Source organism: Lepisosteus platostomus, chromosome 12, assembly GCF_059453375.1.
Source record: "Lepisosteus platostomus isolate fLepPlt1 chromosome 12, fLepPlt1.hap1, whole genome shotgun sequence".
NCBI lineage: Eukaryota > Metazoa > Chordata > Actinopteri > Semionotiformes > Lepisosteidae > Lepisosteus > Lepisosteus platostomus.
The window spans coordinates 5,752,472-5,774,171 of record NC_142622.1 but is presented as its reverse complement, the minus strand read 5'-3'; the positions used below and the strand labels follow the sequence as shown (position 1 = coordinate 5,774,171).

At 38.2% G+C, this 21,700-nt stretch overlaps 1 protein-coding gene across 2 annotated transcripts in view; it reads left to right on the top strand.

Moving 5' to 3' along the window:
* cdk14 (cyclin dependent kinase 14) overlaps window positions 1-21,700 on the top strand; it is a 178,216-nt gene that overhangs the window by 110,323 nt on the left and 46,193 nt on the right. For both annotated transcript variants that reach the window (XM_088600602.1, XM_088600603.1), the window contains 3 exons: window positions 924-972; window positions 14,201-14,340; window positions 19,857-20,003. In XM_088600602.1, the coding sequence (XP_088456728.1) occupies window positions 924-972; window positions 14,201-14,340; window positions 19,857-19,972 (305 nt within the window). In that variant the 3' untranslated portion in view covers window positions 19,973-20,003. The remainder of the gene's footprint in view (window positions 1-923; window positions 973-14,200; window positions 14,341-19,856; window positions 20,004-21,700) is intronic.

Sequence of the window (21,700 nt, the reverse complement as noted above, 5' to 3'; positions counted from 1 at the left end):
TATAATTTATTTTAAGAAGCTTCTGAGTGCTTTTAAATTATTAACAATTGTGTAGGTACATTTGATATTTAGCTGGTTTAACACATCAGTAGTATTTAGTATTAGATACTTAGGATTCTAAAGGTTGATATTGCTGAAGCATTTATTTCTTGGCTTCATTTTTGCTCATTTTACAAAGGGGATATCGTAAACCTTAGGAACACAAAGAACCTGAAGATTTACTCACAGAAGAGCAATGATCCACCATTTTCAGGCAGTAGCTGGTTCTGGTGGGAGTTGGAGCAAGCCAGAATATATCCCGGACTCAAAGGCCACAGATCATGTCTGGCAATTCAAAACTTAGCCAGAATGTTTTGAGAGGCGAGGGGAAACTAGACAGGAAACTAGAACACACCTGTGAACCTGTGAAAAGAACATGCAGACTTCACACTGACAGATGCCTAAAGCCACAATTGAGCCCGGGTCTCTAGAGCTGTGAAGAGACGGCTCTAATTGCCATGCCTTGGTACTGCCCACTATTAAACTGTTAGCTGTCTGTCATACAGTGGTGATTGATGTGGTGTTGTCACTGTGCTGGCATGGAGAATGTGCTCCAAGAATGTAAATCAGTGAGAAAAATTAACATGCATATGTGACCAGTGGATCTGAAAGACTTTGCACTTCACTGAAGCTCCCTGTACCATTGAGCAAAGGCAATTAAAGGGGAACTAGAAAACAAAGATAAATACAGCTATACCTACATTTATTCATTTACAGATTGGTTTTTATACGAAGTTTAAGAGCAAACTGACAATAGGAATGTATCGAATAAGTCCATAATGAAGATTTGTTTTTTAATTCACATGACATGTTTATTGTTTGGGTTGAACGTAGCCATCAAATATTATGCATCAAAGTGACCTTTTTTTTTCTTTGTGTTGCAGAGCGGTTTACTCAATACAGTCCTAAGAAACTTAGGCAAGCGTGGAATAAGTAAGTATTATAATCATTTACGTGTACTAATTCTGCTCATTTTATGTTAAGCTTTCGGACATAAAGCGAAGTGTCTGAAGTGTCTTGTTATGAAGTTCATTCCATTAATTAATAAAGACAAATTTAATGAAAACTGATTGAATTAAATGACTAAATAAATACAGTTACACAACAGTTAACTGAAACATTGTGTAGAGATGTCCTATATTTTACTCGTCCTATATTTTCCTGGTTGAACCTCTTACTTTCCAGAGCCAGAGATTACTTTCATTTTAACAGATGGACAATGGGGGTCGCTGTGTCGGTTTCCATAAAGATTTGCACCATTTGGCCATTTTGCTGCTGCCCCTTCTAGGCCAGTGACTTGGGGCCAGAATGGTCCTGAAGTATAAACCTACTTGGGGCCCAAGTGGGCGGCATGTAATGGCCAGTCTTCATAAGTAATGGTAATTGTTTTAGTCTTAAAATTGATTGTGAATGAACTGCTATTGTTTAAGTGCAAGAAAAGCATGCAACGATTTCATTCATTGAAAAGAATTTACTGAATCCCAAATGGCTCATCAGGCATCATCAGAAGTGCTGTAATTTGTGGTTGAAGTCACAGAGTTTTGTGGAACCAGTTCCTGGGAAGTGATGTGCTTTTGTACTCTTGGTTTTGTCAATTTCAAGACTCACTTGGGGATCAGGCTGTCGGAGCAAAGAGTGGCACTGAAAGAGGTCCAGATTTTTTCATGTTAATTTGAAGACCAGTGTGTCAGTTTTGTGGCTGAGAAGATGGAGAAAAGTTAATTGAATAAATATAAGTAAATGGTAAACTCATAGTGAGAACTGGTCCACAAACTTCATTTTAAAATAATGGAACGACAAGAGAAAATCATGGATAATTCAGTATCTACTATGTGTATTTAATTCTAAATTAAATAATTCTTTTCCTTGATCAGGATTTTCCTTTAACATGACCCATGGTTTTGAGCCATGTAAGCCCTTTCTTGTATTACAAGGAAATGAACAAATGTCAGGGGCATCAATACTCAAGAAGTTAATTAGGAGTTAGTGGGGAAAATAGGGCCAGTGTGCTTCCTTTCCATTATACATCTGTTATCGATTATATATCACAGCAAGAGACCTAAAGACATTTTTGGTGTCGTAAAGACAATGTTTATAATTCATACAAGATGGTGCTTGCAGACTGTTTGAGAAACATTAAGGATAAAAATTGAACTACTTATTTTTAGTAACTCACAGTAAAGCATTACAAAAGCAGTGATTTTCTGTGAAAATGTTAAGTTTTTAAGTAAGGCTCTGAAAAAAGGGAAAGCAGTTTTGATTACCTGGAAAAACATATTGGGTGTGTCTGGGGGAAGAATGGTAGATTAACATTAACACTGGTGAACCTTTGCAAGAGTTTTTTAGCTCTAAATGTTTAAGATGCTTATTAGTTTCCTGGCTGTTTCATATGAACTTTTAAAGGTAAAACTTGAGCAATTTTAAGAGCATATTTGTTAAAACAACCAGGAAGCTGAAAATGCATAACAAAAGTTCACTGAGCAAGTGGACCAAAGAGCTATAACATCACCGTGGTAACATTTTGATTCGAAACCAGTTCATCAGCTGAACCCTAGGAGGTGATCAACTTGTGTGTCACTGAGATTAGGACCTTGTATGGTAGTAACTTTAATCAAACCAAAGGGATCTGGAGCTTCTCGTGTCCTTATAGAGGTATCAAATGGAGTTTGATTCAGTAAGCTGCAATTGATTTCATTCATCTGGGGACTCAATGGCAGTGTTATGAGCTCCAGATTTATTTTGTGTGGAAAACCTTTATTTTAAGGCCCTAGAAATCTTTGTTAAATGAGTCCCTTCATCAAAAAGTGATGTTTATTTGTGCCCGAACAAGCCAATGTTATGGTTCATTTATTTAATAAAACATGTTTTTTCCCCCTTTATACCTGCCCCTTGGTGCCTCTTCGAAACATTTTCTAGAGTGAAAAACAGTGTGAGCAAAGCCCTTTTCTAAAGAAGAGTTCAATTTGACATGGCTCTTGGTAATACATTTGTGACTTGACCTAAAAAGCCAGATAAAATGTGTTTATTTAATTACAGAGTACTTATCAAGATTGATAGTTTACGGGTTAATCTTTAGAACCATTATTCTGAAAAAGGAGCTGATGTTTACCAGCAATATTGGTAGAAGATGTTTCATTGACGTCTTAAGTGCAACAGCATGTTTTAGCAGCTTTGCATCGATGTTTAACTTTTCATTGCGGTAATTAAGGCCAAACTTCATGGAAGCTCTATTCTTCCACAAGGGAATACATTACAACCCTCATCCGATGCATTATTAATGCAGCTCCGTGTGTAAATCGATTCATATTAATAAAACAGCTCCAGTGAACATGACTTACTTTTTAAAATACGCTTTTGTGGCTGGAGTGGTGTTATACATCATTGCAAAATTCACAGGAAGAGCTGTAGATTCGTGAGTGAAAATGAAAGGATTGAAACTCATGAAGTATGCAAAAACGAGACAGCGACCTTCTAACCAAGGTCACGACCTCATCCTTGTGTTAAAATCGATCAGAACAAAAAATAAAAAACAGCGCCAATTAGTACAACGACATTTTGTAGTACAATGGAACTACAAAATCTTAATTATTCCAGTGTTTAAATTTGCATACTGTACGTGTATATGAAACTTTATTTTAGATATTAAATTTAATTTAAAAATATCATACTAAATATTAAATTCTGTAGTAAATAGAATCAATATTGTTCAATTGCATAAAAAGCACAAGAAGAAGATGGACGTTATAACCAGAGGGTGGTTGAGAAGCAACAGCACAGATTGGACGACATCGATAACACATCCTAGGGCTATATTCATTGTAAATGAGAACCCTCTCCTCGCATGGAGCTGCTGTCTGAGTCAACATGTGGTCAGCATTGCCATACACACAGAGCAAGTTCTGTTCCTGCTGCTCTGTAAGACCACGTATATGAAAATGCTTCTGTAAGGGTGGAAAGCTGGATGTCCAATGCCCAGTGGTAAACTCTAGCAAGTTGCCTGGTGGCTACATTTTCAAAGAAACCTACAGTACTTAATGTAAACCACTCAGTCAGTCAATGTTTTAGCTCTCCCAGGTGTCTTCATGGTAAATTAGGTTGCAAGGAGCAGCAGACGAGTTAAGACTGAAAATCTAGCTCACTAACAAACGATCTACTAAACAAGGAGGCAAAGAGAGACGAGGGACATTAAAACAAGGGCGTATCAGTTCTGAATCTGTACATGCAGATTCAGAATTGCCACAGACCATGACAATGTTAATTTCAAAATCAAGTGTGTCACCCCTTGTGTGTAGAATAACATATTAATGTGTTTTTCTGGGTGTGGTCATAAAGGATATGTGTCTAATTAAAGCGCTGTAATTCACACACTTCAAGTAGAGTTCAAAAAGTATTACTTAAATGCTTATTTATAAGTGCTTTTTTAAGATGTAATTAGATCTTGCGTTATTGAAATTCATCTGTACTCTTGTAAATTTTATGACTCCAGAGTTGACAGTTCTTTCCTAAATTCCACAGCTAAGATTGACTAACCAGTTTTAGACTTGGCAAGCATTCTTGCAGAGTAAATTTATAGTGGTTTGGAGGTAAGTGCACCTCTGCGTATAATGAACTTTTATTCGTTTTCAATGAGATGCCTGAGACCTAGTGCGGATAAAATAAGCAGCTTCATTTGTGTAAATGGTGTTTATTTCACTTATAAAGCAGTTTGCTGTAAGCTTGGCAGTTTTTACTTCTTTCACATATATTTTGTTAAAGCATTTAAGGTATTTTTCTTTTTTAGTACTCAGGTTTTTCAAAAATCAAGTAATAGCTCCCCACTGCAAGATCAGAGGTTCAAGGTCAGGGTGATTTCCTTCCTCTTCCTCTCCAAATTCAGTTCTCTAATGTAACAGAGCTCAGTGGCATTTAATGATCACATTACATGATTGACGACACTCCCTAGTGTAGACAGTGATGAATTCTCCTACTTTTTTTTTCTGTGCATGCCAAGATAAGGAATCTCAGACAAACTTCAACCTTTCAGCTCATTGTCCACAGCATTGTGCAGAATATTGGTTTGACTCACTAGTCAGTGATCCAAGGACGTAAGGGTCAGTCTTTTAACGTCACCAGCTGTATACAGCTTTGTATAAAACAATTCAGTATTCAAAATTAAATAATATCTGGCACGTTTACCATACAGCTGTCCAACGTATTTCTTATTGACATTAGGTTTTGACTTATTAAAGGGTTCAGTTTGCTTTCTTAATAGGAAGACAAAATGTACCCATGTCTTAAATGCAGAAATACTGTATTTTCTGTCAGATCTCGCTGCTGATGGGGACTAGCAGCGGATCAATGAGACGTGGGATGAACCCAGTTGTTGGGAGAGACAGCTGGCAGTGGCAGGGAGATGCAAGTAGTGCTGTTGCACCGAGCTGCACACGAACAGTGAGAATGGGCGGTACTGCGCGTTCATAGGTGCCAAGCAGAGAAGGCAGAGTGCACGCAAGGGTCAAATCCTGACGCACAGAATAGTCTCTACACCACACGGGGCAAATCCAAAAGACGTTGTCGTAATCGCCAGCAGAGCCGAAGCCAAGTAAAACCGGAGAGGTCACAAGCCACGGGATGATCCAGGATGGAGGTAGAAAAATACGGCAGAGGCGAGGAATGCGAGCAAGGCATCACTGGGGAAAACAGGAACCAGGCAGAGCTAGGGAAAACAGGAATCAGGACTTGAGGTGCTCGAGCAGTGTCAGCAGGCCTTAAGTAACACTACAGTACCTAATGTGAGCGTGGGTGACAATTGCTCACAGGTGATGCAGATTTCCTGTTGGCATGTGGTTTCCAAGGTTACCAGCTCTGAGAGGTCAGGTGCGTGGTGGGCTACCGTGGCGACCGCTAGCTCGCTTCGCAGCTTTGCCATGGGTGCAAGCCTGACAGGTTACGGTTTGGTGGAATGATGTAATGTGCTTTGAATTTTACTCTTACGAGACCTGTACTTTATTTGCAGGAAATCTGTATTTCCAAATTAAGCACCATTATTTGAATTGGTTAGCTTTGACGGCCAACAGAAGAAGTAGGTTTTGGGAATTGTTATTACCACTTGGAATGTGACAGATGTGGGGCCCCAACCAGCACAAATGTGTGGGTGAAGGTTGATAAATGATCACTGTCTGCAGTGATTAAGCAGGGTCTCACTCCACTGGGGCACTCTAAGGATTCAGCCTGCATTCTAGCATGGCCCTGTTTAGGAGCTCAACAAACAGACCTACAGTATATGTTGGTAGCTTTTATTTAAATTACAGTGAAGCTTTGATTTTTCAGAAGCAAGTCTTCAGGACAGGCAGCAGAGATAAAATAGGATTTTCCGGGATAGGCCTGTTGTTGATGTTCACTTCTGTTTTTCATTGGTCTAAACATTCATTCATACCAAAGATATATTATCCTTCAGACAGCTGTCTTTTTATACTGATGGAAAAGGGAGTCATAGGTCCACCACAATAGTTCTGTATATGTGAGTTGACCATTGAAAGCCAGAATCAGTCCTTCTTTCGTTCACTTTACTGAGACCTCACAAAAATTGACCACATGGCGTGCCAGGGGTTCATTTCAGCTCGTTTTGGCTTTTCTGTGTTCTTTTCTTTCTTGTTATTCTGGCCTCTGTCCAGTCTATGAGGAAATAAATATGTGAAGAAAGAACACTGTGGAATGTTAACTACTGTGGCTTATTTTTTCTCTTTCATTGTGTGCCAAGTTTCGATGAAGATGATATAAATTCAGAAAGCCTTCCACAAAAAGGAATAACAGACATTCTTCATTTAACATTTAACATTTAACATTCATACTGGAAAAGGTGATTTGTACAATGTACAGTATTTAGCTCAAGCCTGTAAAATGAATTATGTGTAAAACCAGACCTGATTGGAGACACATTTATGGCATTGCTCGCTTTTTTGAGGTGCCGCTAAATGTTATTGCTTATTTTTAATTTGCATTTAAAAAAAACCCTTCTTTTCTGCTAAACCTGGAGGATGTGTGATAGAGTAGTACTGTAGTTTTATAAAAGCGTTTTGCCTCTTTTAACTTTCATGGATGTAGCTCTGAGATTTTTATTGTCTTGTAATTTTCTCTCAACATTTTGTGAGGTGCAAAATGCTTTTCGGCTCTTAATGGCTCTTAATTTTAGACTTATTTTTAATTTACTGGACATAAAATCTCGATTTTCTAGTTTTTGTGAGCAGTGGTTATTCTGAAAAATCTGAAATTCTGAAAAATCTGAAAGCATAAATAACACATTTCAAACTGTGTGATGTATAATGAGGAGTAAACTGATGTATTTTGTTTCTTCCTAAAGGATTTGAAATAACAGAATTCTGAGGGTCAGATCTCTTTCTTATAATCTCAAATTTCTTATAATCTTATTAAATATGTTCAAATATTAGATTACTGCTGTCATACCTTAAAGGGTTTGCAAGGTGAGTAATTCAAAGGTTTCTAGAGCATGTTTTAATATTATAATTAGGGACCCTTCTTCTAAGCATCTGATGGAATTTGATCTCCCAGTCCAGAGCTACCCTTGAACAAGAGTAGATATTACCAGTATACAGTGCTCAACATAGTAACTGTCAGGCTTGAAGGTGAATTACATGTAAGTGTTGTTTTCTGTATTATTGTTTTATGGGTAGATCTTAGTAACCCTTAGCTAATGTCTCAAAATGGGACACTGGAGACTGGTTGCCATTCAAAATGAAAAGAAATTCTCCTTATAGTTTGCATATGTCAACACTGTTCCTGATAACGTCCCGGTTGCTTCACATGGCGAATGCAATTCCTTGTCGAGATGCTGACTGCCGTAGTTCTCGAGCAAAGGACATCCGTGCAGCTGCTGAGCATGAATGAGTTCAAGCAGGTCAGCTGAATTAGCGGGGTGGAATGTACTGTACTAAATCAACACTCCTGTCTTTCAAAGCATGTTTTTCGATCTATTAAGATAACAGCCAGCTAGCACTTACCATTTCGATTTCTTTTCACACTCTGACTTGTTGCTTTAATGCACATTACCCATCTGTCCTGATTATGTTATTTGATTTTTTTTTTGTAGTTTACAGCAGGGCTATGTTATAAAGTGTATATAGTTTGAAAATATTGTTACAAATGGGGGTTATAAAAGTAGAAGAATATTAGAGCAGATAAATCAGTAAATAAAATAAATAATCACTACCCCTAACCTGTAAATTATTTTGGAAAGAATATACCCTATTGGTAACTATATAGTTAGAAGTATGTGAATTATTTGTTCTGTAGCACACTTGATTACACAAATATTTATTACAGTGAGAATACAAACTAAACAACACACAACATAAACATATGTTGTACTGTGTACAGATCTACAAAAAAAGCATTAAAAAGGCAGTTAAAACATGAATATCCAAACACATAACTGCAGTTAGATAGAAAGATTTAAAATCACCCATTGGGGCAACGGTGTGGAATGTGCTTGCTATCTGTAGCCTTAATCAGTTCTGTTAGAGATTGTAATAAATCGTATTGGTAATGCTTTCCTCGAAAATTCTGAAGTTATATGAAAAATGCATCAAACAACATGATGAAATGCTCAGTTAAGTTACTGCAGATTAATGTTGTATTTAAATTGATCACATGAAAACACTTTCAAACTGTATAAAATAACAATGTCGTTTCCACCTAATTTCCTTTGAAGGGAGAAATAAATTAAAAGTAAATAGATTACTGGGTAATACTTAATAAAGGTTAGAAAAAGGAGTAAGAATGGTCTTTGACATTAAAGCTGGCCTGTAATGATACAGTATCTATGAAAATATGTCATGTTTACCCAGGCAGGTCTTGGGCAAAGCGCTGTTTAGTATGGAATTAAAATGCTTGTACAGGATAACTTCATGTTTATTTTTTATGCCTAAGCCCCAATTCCTTTTCAAGTTTACAACTTTAGATTTTTTCAGTAGTTTTTCATGCTAGGGGTTCAGAAGTTCATTGCCTCAGTAGAGATGTTATCGGTCTTATGCTGTTTGTTTGCCTGGTTCAGAGACTATAAGAAGCTTGATAAGACTGATGAAAAACTACAAAGCAAACTTTGGAGGGAGAGCTGCACTGATTTTGTCTTGACTTTATGATGTTTTCTTTATAGCAACCCAACCAGAAAGTAGGCAGTATGAGACTGTCTGTGATGGTTATGTTCTACTGTGAACATTACTCACATCGTCATGCTCAGTGACTATGACTCTGTGATTATTACCTCAATCCAGGATGAGGCAGGAATGCTGACCTTGTCATGCACAGAATATTGCTCAGGAAAGACAAAAAACATCTTCATTGTGATTCTTCTGTTTTCTTTTCTTATTAATAAAAGAGGCCAGGTAATATCAAATACGTTTTAAGAATTATTGTGCACAAATTCAGTAACAGACCTCCTTAAATTTAGTTTTCTTAGCTAGTTGCACTTTCTTTGCTAAACGTTGGAAATGAAAAGTTCACAATACTAAAGAAAGCTGAAGAGACCTGTGAGTATTTCTTTCAAGTTTTTTTCTGTAAATTCCAAATAAAAATAGTGATTAAATAAAAGTAAAATAGCTTCACAGATACAGCACTGCAAGCTGGTCCATCCTGAAGGCTTTTGAGCAAGTCCCGATTTACACAATATCACAAAAACACAGCATGACAACACAATACAGAAGGTATCAGAGCTTGAAAGACAATGGCAGCAGGGAGGTGACATTCTACTTAACTTAAATATGGTTCCAGAAGAGGGAGGAAGTCATTGCGTCATTTTAAAACTATGAAAAAAATGGGGGGTGAAAGAAGACAACTTCAAAATATTGTTTTCTTTCGAGCTAGTACTGTGAGGGAGTTAAGCCTGTCCTGGCAAAGTTTTCGTACGGTTGCCTTTTTAAACATTTCATGTTTTTAAAAACAGTTGCCTAAACACTTTACTTATATGATTCTCTCATGAGGTTTCCTTGCACATGTACACTATGACAATATGTTTAAATATGAGTATAACACTGGATAGAACCTCTGAATGTTCATGTGTAAAGTAAATGTGAAATAGTTTAGTGTTACCATCCTGTCAACCTTATTTTCATTGGACAGCTCTGGACGTTTCCAGCAGCTCCGGTTGGAGCAACACATTTGCACAGTATATCAGCAATGAAACTTCAAAGTAATAAGAAGAACCAGCAAATAATGGGGTTAATAACTTAATGACCGCATTACGTAACAGAGTAAATGGGTAGATTAATCAATTAAATAATCATCCAGATGGGGAGATACGTCGATTACAAGGCAATGCCACAATTCAAACCCCTAAAAAAGCATAGCTAAGAGAGAGTACAGATAAGAGATGAATGACCTCACCTGCGATGATAGTGTATCAGGATCTGTATCAGGAACATTTATTAATTTATATGTATAGTATTTAGATCGCAGTTGATTGGCACAGTGGTTAGCATTACTGCCTCACAGTGCTGGGTGTGAGTGTGTGCATCTCTGTGTTTCTGCCCTGTTATGGACCGGCATCCCATCCAGGGTGAATTTCGCCTGGCACCTGTTCCTTGCCAGGATGGGCTCTGGCTCCACCATGACCCCGAATTGAATAAAGCGGGTAGAAAATGGATGGATGAATTTCTGTGATATAAACTTAAAAGATGAATATTGGAAGAAGTGGTTAAAAAATGAATAGATGATAGATTGCAGTTAGTTAACCAGTAAAGGTCACAGATGATGAGTCAATTAAAAAAATATTTTGACAGAATTTAAGCATGGGTAAAATCCTGGCACACCACATTTAATGTAGACAAGTGTGGAGTGTTACATGCAGGTAGCAGAAACATAAACCATAAAAATAAGATGTGAAACATCCTGAAGACGATCTTTATGAAAAAGACATAGGTGTTTATGTTGATATGTGGATGTTTATGTAGGCAGTGTGGGAAAGCAATAAAAAGGCAAACAGGCTTCATGTCTTGGAGAATTAAGCTGAACATTTAGTCAACGTGCTTATTTTGAAAGCATTGATTGACAGGCCTTCGGAAGGGAAATACAAAAAATTCATGTCACTTTAATGTCACTGGAACCAGCACCCAAAGCCGACAGCCACAGGGCTGCCTCAAGGTATGTTCAGCACAGCTACTTCCTGATATGTTCACTATAAATATGTAAGGCCTGATAATGATCTTTCTACTTAGGTGGTAGCACCCATCCTCGAGGTGTAACTCACCTCCCAGCCCCCTGGAGCCTGGAAAATGTCAAATTGCACAAAATATGTAAAGAATCTCGACCGTGCCACAAGAATCCAGTGTTTTCCCCTCCTGTCATTTCTCAAAGTTAATGTCTTTTATTGTGCATATTTAAGAACTCCATGGAGATATAAATCATTTTTAGATAGAATGTTTCCTCAAAGTTCTAGAATAATGCACAGCTCATGTCATAAAATGTATCACGCATTGCAGAGGTAGATGGGAGCTCTGGGTGTTCTTGTGATTAGAACACAGGACTCTTAGATAGCCATACTCAAGAGTGCAGTAGGGTCTCAACATCTGCAACATTTCACAAATTCATTTATTCGCAATTCGGGATCTTCTATGGAAGAAGAGCAGAGCAGGATGAAGCTGAGCCCAAGGTTGTTAAGTGCAACTTTCAAATTAGCTGTACAGCAGATCAGGACCGTGAGATGAATCTAGCAAGTGAGTGAGCCTCTCCCTGCCCCTGCACAACTACCCACTGCCCAGCATCCACATCTCAGCCTGGTCTTGCTTCTGTATTGTAATGAAGGCTCCTGGTTATGTTGGTTTCGTGGGGAATGACAGCCTGGAGACAACTTTACAGGCTCACCGACAGTTTTATTGCCCTTTTTATTACAGTGGGGCATGCTGATCAAGGAGGCAGAGAGAAAGTGCAGGCATCTGCTGGACACAAAGGAGGGATTCATGTTGTTTATTTGAATGATTACTACGGGTTTGTGATTGCTATTGTTTGTTTTAATTATTTAGTGTTATTTTAATTAACTTGAGACAGAAGAGTTTATTTGCCATATGTACATGTAAATTGGCACTATTCTCTCGGGACGTGCACAGTACAACACTCCACACTTTCACACATTGTGTGCCGTACGTTTCAAAACATGGAATATTAATAAATAGAGACAGCACAACAAAGCACAATAACGTTCAACAGGTAGTACAGAACAGTCTACACACAGGCATATAAATACACGGTAGCTAAGTAAAAAGTGCATAGTACAGAGGTGCACTGAATTCTTTAAGCCTATTCAATACCACTAGTAGTTCATTTATCATGTAAGAGAGGGTTACTTATGACTTTTAACCAGACATGTTACTGTATATACTGTAATACATATGTTATGGTACTGGAGTGGACTTGGTTATACCCTTACTGTATGAGGCTTTCTCTCTGTGTGTGCTCCTCAGTTTGTTTGCTGTGAGGTGACCACTAGACAGCAAGAGTCTTACTGCTGGGCCAAAGTGGCCATGTGGAGCTTCAGTCTGTCATTCATCTGGGCATTTCAAGGGGCTTAACTGAGCTCATAGCTCTTTTCATTAACAGAACATCTGTTCTGTATCCTAGCACATGTTTAGAAAAATATTTAAAAAACAAATCAGATATGCACCTCCCAATGGAAATATTATATAGCACCGCTTTGACATGTTATTCAACAGCCTACAGTTTATTTAATTGAAATATAAAATTACCTTTTCGGAATTGAAGTATTGTGTTGTATGCCACTGTATCTGGGCAACAAACATCTGAATCACCATGTGCTAGAAATATACATTTTACGTTATGTAGTTACATCTTAGTTTTGTGTTCTGTAGGGATGTTTGAATTCACCCATTTTCCCAAAACAGGATAGCCATACTAATAATGATAATGTTTAATGATAATGTTTCTTTATTAGCCCTATACAATTTCTTGCATTAGGAATTTGTCTTTTCGCATACCCCAGCTTGCTCTCCATGAGACACACAGACAGGGAGAGAAGCTTGGGGTCAGAGCGCAGGGTCTGCCATTGTACGGCGCCCCTGGAGCAGTTAGGGTTCAGGGCCTTGCTCAGGGGCCCAACGGAGTAGGATTCCTCTGCCGGCCGCGGGATTTGAACCGGCAACCATCCAGCCACAAGCACAGATCCTGAGCCACAGAGCCACAAAATGTTCTCTAAATTTTGTCTTTTGAAAATCGGCAAAGCGTAGTGCAATGGAATAACAAATGAAGAGGGACAGAACATGAATTTCAAGGGACTTTGCCACTTCCTGTCTCAATGGAAAATAATACCACCATTAGAATTTGTTTGCTTAGGAGAAATTCTTGTCCAAGGTGTCTTATAATGGCATCTAATCAGAACTATAAGATGAACTGTAATAATAACATGACACTTAGGAAGAAATTAGGCAGAGCGAGAATCGAATCTCTGTCATCAGCTAATCCTCCAAAGGTCCTGATCTGCTGGCAAGGTGGAATTGCACTCCCTCATGTGGCTTCTTCAGAAAACTGCTCTGACACTTCACTGCAGTGCGGCCGCACAGTTGGCCAGCCTGCAGACCTGCTCAGGGGTAAGGCAGGTCTGATGGGGGGAAACCAAACCCCAGTTGGTCTTTCAAAGGCAAGTGTGTTGTCTCATCTTTCTGCCTTAAACGTGCCGCCCTTAGGACTGTGTCTGTCTCCATCACATCTGAACTTGCTGTTTCATTTAGAGTTGTGGGGAAAACTGAAAGCTTACATTTCTGTAATGTCACCAAAATAGCATCCAACAACGAGGTTGGTCTTGGGAAGGATTGTGTTTGGCGGGGTCGCTTGGCATCTGGAGCTGCAAGGGTTATGAACTGCAGAATCCGCAGTATTTCGCCATATTTTTCATCACTGTTGCCTGAAGTGTGCTTGGAATTAACGAGTTCCAGCGGGACAAAAAAAAAAGAAATTACCCGAGTTTGGTGGTGGGGGTGAGTTGTTATTATTTTGTCACATTTTCTGGTGGTATATGTGGCAGAAACAAAGCCTATCCTTCAATCTAATGTGTCTGTCTTGTTCGGCGCAGTAATTGATGGCTGTGTTTTGATCTAGGCTGACTGTGGCACCTGATGTGAGCCCTGCTAAAATGTTGCGTCTTGTCCATCTTTTCTTTCAGACTGGGTTATGTGAATCACGCAGAGGAGCTAGCCTCCAGATTTCTCCAGTGCTTCCCAAAGAACAGGCTGTCAGCACAGGCAGCCCTGAACCATGAATACTTCAGTGATCTGCCTCCTCGGCTCTGGGAGTTACCTGACAGTCAGTGCCTTTTTTCTTCATTACATGAGAGGGGAATGAAATGGAAATTTATGTTAACCAGGGTTTTGTTCAGCAAGTGAAAAGACAGACTCTTATTAACAGCTGCCACTGGAGCCTGGACTGTGCAGCTTGTTTAATTTCAAGATCTCGGTGTCTGCTGATGCAGAATTTCAATTTACAAAATAAAATAAAATTTCACCAAATGTATGAACGCTCTGCCTAGAGCTAAAGCAGCTGTAATAACTTTGTGTGGAATGTGAAATTTGCTTAAAACCCGTGAGTAACTGCTTGACTCTGATGGATAGATGGAATATTTCTTCTTTTACATTTCTCTCAGCTGCCTATATTTAAAATAAGAATATGATAGCATAACAAACATTGTTTCAGTGCAGTACAACAAAATGGGAACAAAAACACCAATGCATCTGACATCCAATAGCTTAATTATCAGTTTTTTGGACTTCATTTCTAATGAATGAATGTCATTGGTGCACATTTTAGGCTAAAAAAGGTTGTAAAAAACGTATTGTTGTCAAGTGTTCATAATGTCATTTTAATTTATTATTATATATTCCAATTGTTTTAATTTCAGAAAAGATTTCAGGAATTGAATTGCTTTGAATTCATTAACATACTGCATCGAAGACCCTATTACTAGACTTTTTGCTCAATGTGATGTTAGAAAAACATAATTGCTTAAAATTTTTACTAATTTCCCAGTTAAAGTAAACCAATTGCTGTACAATACCAAAACAAAAATAGAAAAAAATCCCTTCTGCCACATTAAGGATCTCTAATGGAATGTAATGTTCGTTTATAAAATCTGCTTAATCCCCCTGGATTTGAGCAAGCAGAAAACCTGGGTCCCTTGTTTTATATTACAAGGTAATTGGTTAGATTTGTAATAGTTGACACAAATCTCAATTCCAGAACTGATACTTTGACTGCAATTATTCATGGATATCTTTGATGTGCTGTCATATAGTCTAAAATCCTGCTGTGACAAATTATATTGGTTCCTGGTGACAAAAGATGCCACAATGGAATATGCAACAGGAGTGATTTAATAGGTGTTGTCATTTTATGAACTCAAAAGTTCAAGGCAATTTAGAATTGTAAAAGATGGTTTGTGATTAAGTCCATTTTAAAGACTTATACGTATTGCACAAATGGGGAAGAGCTGGGCACGTTTTAATAGCAAAATAATCTCATCAGTAAATATGGAAAACAACAGCAACAGCAGATAAAGAAGTGTCAGTATTTAAACTGTGATGTAACATGAACATTGAAAATCCTTTGGCAGAGCAGTTCTTTTGGAGAAATAAAATGAACTGCACACTGTAAAACAGAAATGTGACAGTGCTTTTAATATAATCAGAAATGAGCGCTCATCACCAGCGGTGTGGCTCTGAGTCTTACTTTCCTGAAAAGGATGCAAGAAACAATCCAGCAGTAGTGACATCTCTATCCTATCACACGCCATCATTACGTCTGGCCAGGATTTCGGTAAACCCATGGGCCGAGTGCATTTTGAATACTGTACCCGCAGTTCTCTGCTAATATAGGCTTATTACACAGTTGCCACTTAGTTTTATCAGTCAGTGGTTAAATCCAGATCTGTCAGTGGAGTAAATGCCTCTGCATTATCACACTGCAGCAGACTGCCAACAGAGAGAAGCTTGTCTGAGTCATTAACAGGCACAATGTATGCAGAACACCAGAGGGGAATTAAAAGCAGGAAAGAAAATACCTCAGGGGTGGTAATTTTAATATGAGAATTTAATTTGTAATTTCACAGATTAAGAATTTTTCCTGTATTAATCCTTTTATCAGCTCACAGCAGGTTATTTGCACAAGCATAACCATAAGGCGATATTCATTGGCAGAAACACATCTTTGCATACTGCTAAATACTGACAGAAGCTAAAATCTTTTGAAGGGAAGAATAAAGATGAAATAATTTTATTTTTAAATGAAGGCTGCACTAAATGCCTGGAGTAAAATTTAGATCTGGAGGAGCACAGTTTCTGGTGCAAGAAGATAATTATAACTAGACATGAAACAAAATTTGTTACACTTAACCATCTAATTACCAAGCACAGTGGTGTTCATTGCTCTCAAGGAATGCTAATGTCCTTAGCTTCAAACAAAAATAAGCTAGTAACTAATAAAGAGAGGAACCTGGTAACTGGACAAACTGTCCTTTTCAATGGTAACCACACTCACTGGTTCCTCTGAAGTGGAGGTAAAAATACTCATCACCTTTCAATACTTGTAATTATTTATTTTGTGTATTTAAACTGTAGAATAGAGAATTTATTTGGAAGGAAGAGGTTCATTGAAGTGTTGTTTTTTCAGACACCAGAAATGAACAGCAACTGTATGAATATTATACTAGAATTTTGGGACAGTCCTGAGCTTACTTTGAAAAAAAAAGTGAACGTTTGTGTTTTTATGAAATACACACTTTTATTGAAAGCCAAATTTATACTTGAGAACTTTTTGTGGTTAGTACTTTCTCAATTAACAACATAAGTCATCCAATCGCTAAACAATATTAATTTTTCCTAGAGGTTTCATTAGATTTTATAGTGATGTCTTTAAATGAAAAAATAATGTCTTTAGTTTTCTTGTTTAGTAAATGTGTCCCTGTAAATGCCATACTTGTATTTATCCTATTTTTTTGTCTGCAACAGTAGGACATCTTTATTTTATGAATGTGAGGTTGTACATTTCATCAAGAATAAAGTATTTTTTAAAGGAAAATCAGAGATGGTCATATTCTAACATGATTAATTGAAAGAAAGGCTACAGGAAAGGTGACAGTCAAACCAGCAGGAGTCAGGGGTTCGAATCCCGGATTGGATATTGCTATAACCTTGAGCACGGTACTTCATTCAGATTGCTCTTATAAAATGCTCTGCAGCAAAAATGGATCTCCAGGTTGTCATTGTAAAATAGAATTTGTTCTCAACTGACTTCCGTGGTAAAATTAATATGAATTCACGAATAGATGAATCAAAGATTCGATTTATGAATCTCCAGTATGCTCTGTGCAAATTTGTCATTGCTAATTGGGATGGACAGAGATTTTATGGAATCTTACCGTCATTATAAGCTTTTTTACCTTTAGGCAATATGGTCAAATAATTGGGTATTTGTTGGGTATTGAATATTTCTAATAAATGGGTGTGCACGTGTTCTTGTCTTTATGAAATGCACACTAACAAAATGTACAAAGAGCGTATTTGCGCACCCTGTAACTCACCAAAAGCCTTTCTCCACCTAACCCCCAGCCAGTGCCACCTCAGCCTCAGCAGAGGAAATAAAAGACTTCCATACTAACCTGCTCTTCAGTTCCTACACACCTGATTTAAAACGTATTTGAGCCCCTAAACATGCTAATGCTTGTTCTGGGAAAAGTTGTAGCGAGATTTTATTTCTATGTTTCTCAAGGCCACTACTGACATTCGTAGGCACCTGTATTACCTTCAGCATTCACCTTTACTAGCCTTGTCTCCTGACATGGCACTGGTTGAAGACTGGGTGACAGCAGCAGTCAATGCAACAGGTTCTGATACAGTAGAGGAGCAACATGCACACTTTATTACTTACAGATGAGCATCGCATGCAGTTCAGGTTTCTTAAAGCTGCCCTTCGTGCTGTGGAGCTGTAACTGGATGAGCCTTTATTTAGGTATTTGTTTCTCATATATGGTATTAAGCTAGTAACAAATTAAAACACTCAAGTACAGTATGTCACAGGAGTATCTCTATGCCCTACGTCAAGGTGCTGCAACTAAAAATCAGTCTTAAAAAAGTATCATATACTCTATAGTCCAAGATTGACATCTGATGTTTATGAAGTCAGAATAGTTTATTAATTTATCAATTTTATCGTATATTAATAAAGTCAACAGACTCCGGTGCCTGCTTCAAGAATAAGTATGATATAATTCTTGAAATTCTTTAGCTCTGGACATGTTGGGAAGATGTTGGGATTTTGCAGTGATTCTTATAGTAATTAGTATGTTGTAGCACATTACTAGGTAATCACAGGACAGAGTGTAAATTGTTCTCAGTCTCTATCTGTAAAAAATGCTTAATATATGGGTTATCACCAGTGAAACGTACAGTATGGGTCAGTGGGACGTCCTTTACTTTAGGATGTGAATGGCTTAAAGGATAAATACAGTATTTAGACCAGTCAGGTTTCTGGTTTGTTTGTATTTCTGGCATCAAGTAAGAAAGAAAGACAGGTGTTAAGCTGAGTGTGTACTGCTAGATTTCTCACAAAGGCAAATGTGTATTTGTTTTGTCCTTTCACCTCAGTCTTCATTTGTGGATGAAAAGTGGATTATCTGCTTGAGCAGATCGTTGCCTAGTCTTGTCCCCATAGGTCACTTCTGGGACCTGCTGGGCTAGCAGACCTTTCCTCCAGTGGCCAGAGCAAAGCTGGCACACACAGTGAAGGAGGCGATTCTGCTGCACACACTGGCAGATGAGCAGCAGCAGGCTCTTGCAGAGACTTGTTTTCAGGGCTGTATCTCAGAAGCGCTTGTGACACGTCTTCTCTTCCTGTGAGACTGGGAATTCATAAAAATACGGTATTCCTACAAAGAATAGTCTTACATTAAACTAATCATATTCACATAACATTAGGGGAAAGGTGAAAACACAGAAGCAAAACCACTATGCTTTATAAAAAGGCTTTCAACCCTTGCTATATTCCTCCTACTTTTTTTTTCACTTTGAGTTCCCAGTTAGTTATACAGCAAGTATGGGAGTCTTGTTTCCTGGAATTATCTGAAGCAGCATACAGATTAGTGTGTGGAGTAGACGAAGAAGCGGTATTTAATGTTGCTCTTCAAGTGTGTGGGGGTTGTTAAAATTCACTGATAACAGGACCTGGTATTAAGAGGTTTTTTTTCCATTGACTGCATGCTGTGCCTGACCTTGACTGACCTTAAGAGCACTCTCCTTCTGCGTCCTCAAGTGCCTTCATGAAATATGAATATTGCGTGTGCATGCATGGAGACCTTGATTAGGAAAGTATTACATCTAATTTGTGAGATCAGTACCCATAACATCCAATATTCAAAGCTCTGTCAATTACTCTTTACTCTCATTGTCGTTTGCAATGGTATAGTTGGATAGAGATGTATTATTCCGTGAAAGAGGAACTCTCAGATACTAAATACTCGTTAGGTTTAATGATGACGATTTTCTTTCTGGTGTGGAAGCATGCTCATAGCTGTGTTGATCCTTGAGAGATCAAAAAAGAAATTATTTAGTCATAAACATCAGTAGGAGCACAAAAGGGCAATTTAGCTGTTTAACCCAACGGTTTGATAATAGAAGGAATAATTTATTTATCTCTATTGTTTTCCCCCAGGTAATTAGTATTCAGTAAACGTGAGAATAGCTGTATAAATGTGAAGAGGATGTATGTACAGTATGGTGAGTGGAACTGCAGTCCCGCACTGAAAGTTTCTTGTCTTTGTTGTGTTTTCCCAGTGTCTTCTATCCTCACAGTCCCTCATGTTAAACTGCAGCCTGAAACAGGAGACAGCATCAGAGTGTGTGGAAAGACCAACAGCCATGACAAAGGCTTGTCCAACAGTCGACACTGACAAGGCAGCTCTTCCCAGAACAGGGAAACAGGTACAACTTTCACTGAAATCTGCTCTCTGAATAACAGTATATCAATATGAATCATACTCATTTCTGTACAAAACACAGGAGCACAAAGTTCGTATAATGTTCATTGTTCATGTGTAATAGCTTAACTTCCATCTAGACCTCAATGATGTACTGTAATCTAATGTGAAGTGTTTTTCATTATGTAGAGAACCAACAGGGTACTGTACAGTATATGGACGCAGTACAAGTTTAATTCATAATCCTCTGGTTTGTGCTGTAAAGAAATTCTGTGTTGAAAAACTTGTCACACAATGATATAATTATACAATGATGATTACATTGTAGGAAAACATAGTGATGAAAGCCCATTACATTTTGGTCACAGACCCTTTGCTACAAGATTAGTTGTTATTGAAGGGGAGGGGGAGCATTTTAATTGAGTAGATAATGGTGGTATATTTGCATAAATTGACTTTAGTGAAAAGACTGGCAGAAGATTTCAGCACACAGCTGCAAATAATTTTGGTGTTAGAGTCCGGTAATAATGGCACTGAGTGAAGTTCAAATGACTGCATTAAGGTGAAGATTAAATTTTAAATTGCTGGCAGGTGCACAAAGAGATTTGCTGGCCTTGAAACCCTTTCAGTATTGATGAAGACCCTGCACCCCTCCCCCAGTCTAATGTGATACCAAAGCTATGCAGGGGGACTCCTACTGTGTTTATGTAAGAATCAAGGATTTACAGGGAAAAGCTTCAGTGAGAAGCTCTAATTAAAGTGATTATGGGTTTTTAGCAAGAAGAGTTCAGGGTACATTGTGACCACAGCTGCATAAAATACAGCAATAAGACAAGAGTGAACAGCACATGCAGATTCTAGGGCAGTTTTGTTGTCCTTTTTTAGCTTAGCATAAGCATGCCAACTCTTGACAGTTGTATCCACTTTACCATATAGTAAAAAAAAGACTTTTTCTTACTGTATGTTAAGACAAAAGTATACTCAATGTGACTTTAAACCAGGGGTGTCCAGTTCAGTCCACTTGAAATCAGCGGTTTGGAATGAATAGTTAAAGACAGACTAGCCCTGTGGCATCAGGATTGGATATCCCTGAATTAAAGAATTACATTTGGTTTAAAGTGGCTGCTAGTAACAGCATAGTAATAGTAATAGCAATAGCATTCATTTGGTTTATTGATTTATTGATTTAAGTACCTTATATATTTTTTTTATTTATCAAATCTTTTGTATCTAAAATAAATCTTTTATGTGTATACACTCTGGGTTTTGTGACACCTCGGGGTGCTGGCCATACTCACTGGGGCTCATTTCACTTGGTTCTCCAGTGTGTGAGAAGTGCTCTGACACAAAGGAGACGTTCCTAAAGTCCCAGGACACTCTTAGCTTAGGATGTGCCCTCGGTTGTCAGTCAGCTGATATGGAGTCCAGGAAGCCTCTGCCTCCTTCTTCAGTAGCTGTGGGGCCAGTTGTCTTCCTCTGACTGCTTGTCTGACTCGCCCAGTACAGGACTGTGGAGGAGCCAGAGCCCATCACTGTACTTCTTTGCTCCACTATAAGCTGTTATTTGAGGCTCAGGCCTCAAGAACTTCTCTATGCAGAGTGAGAGCTGTCACAAGCACAATCTGGGGGACGGCAGATGACAACCCCTCATGAAGATTGATAGAAAGATCTAAGTGTGAAGATCTAGCCAGGGCTGTCTAG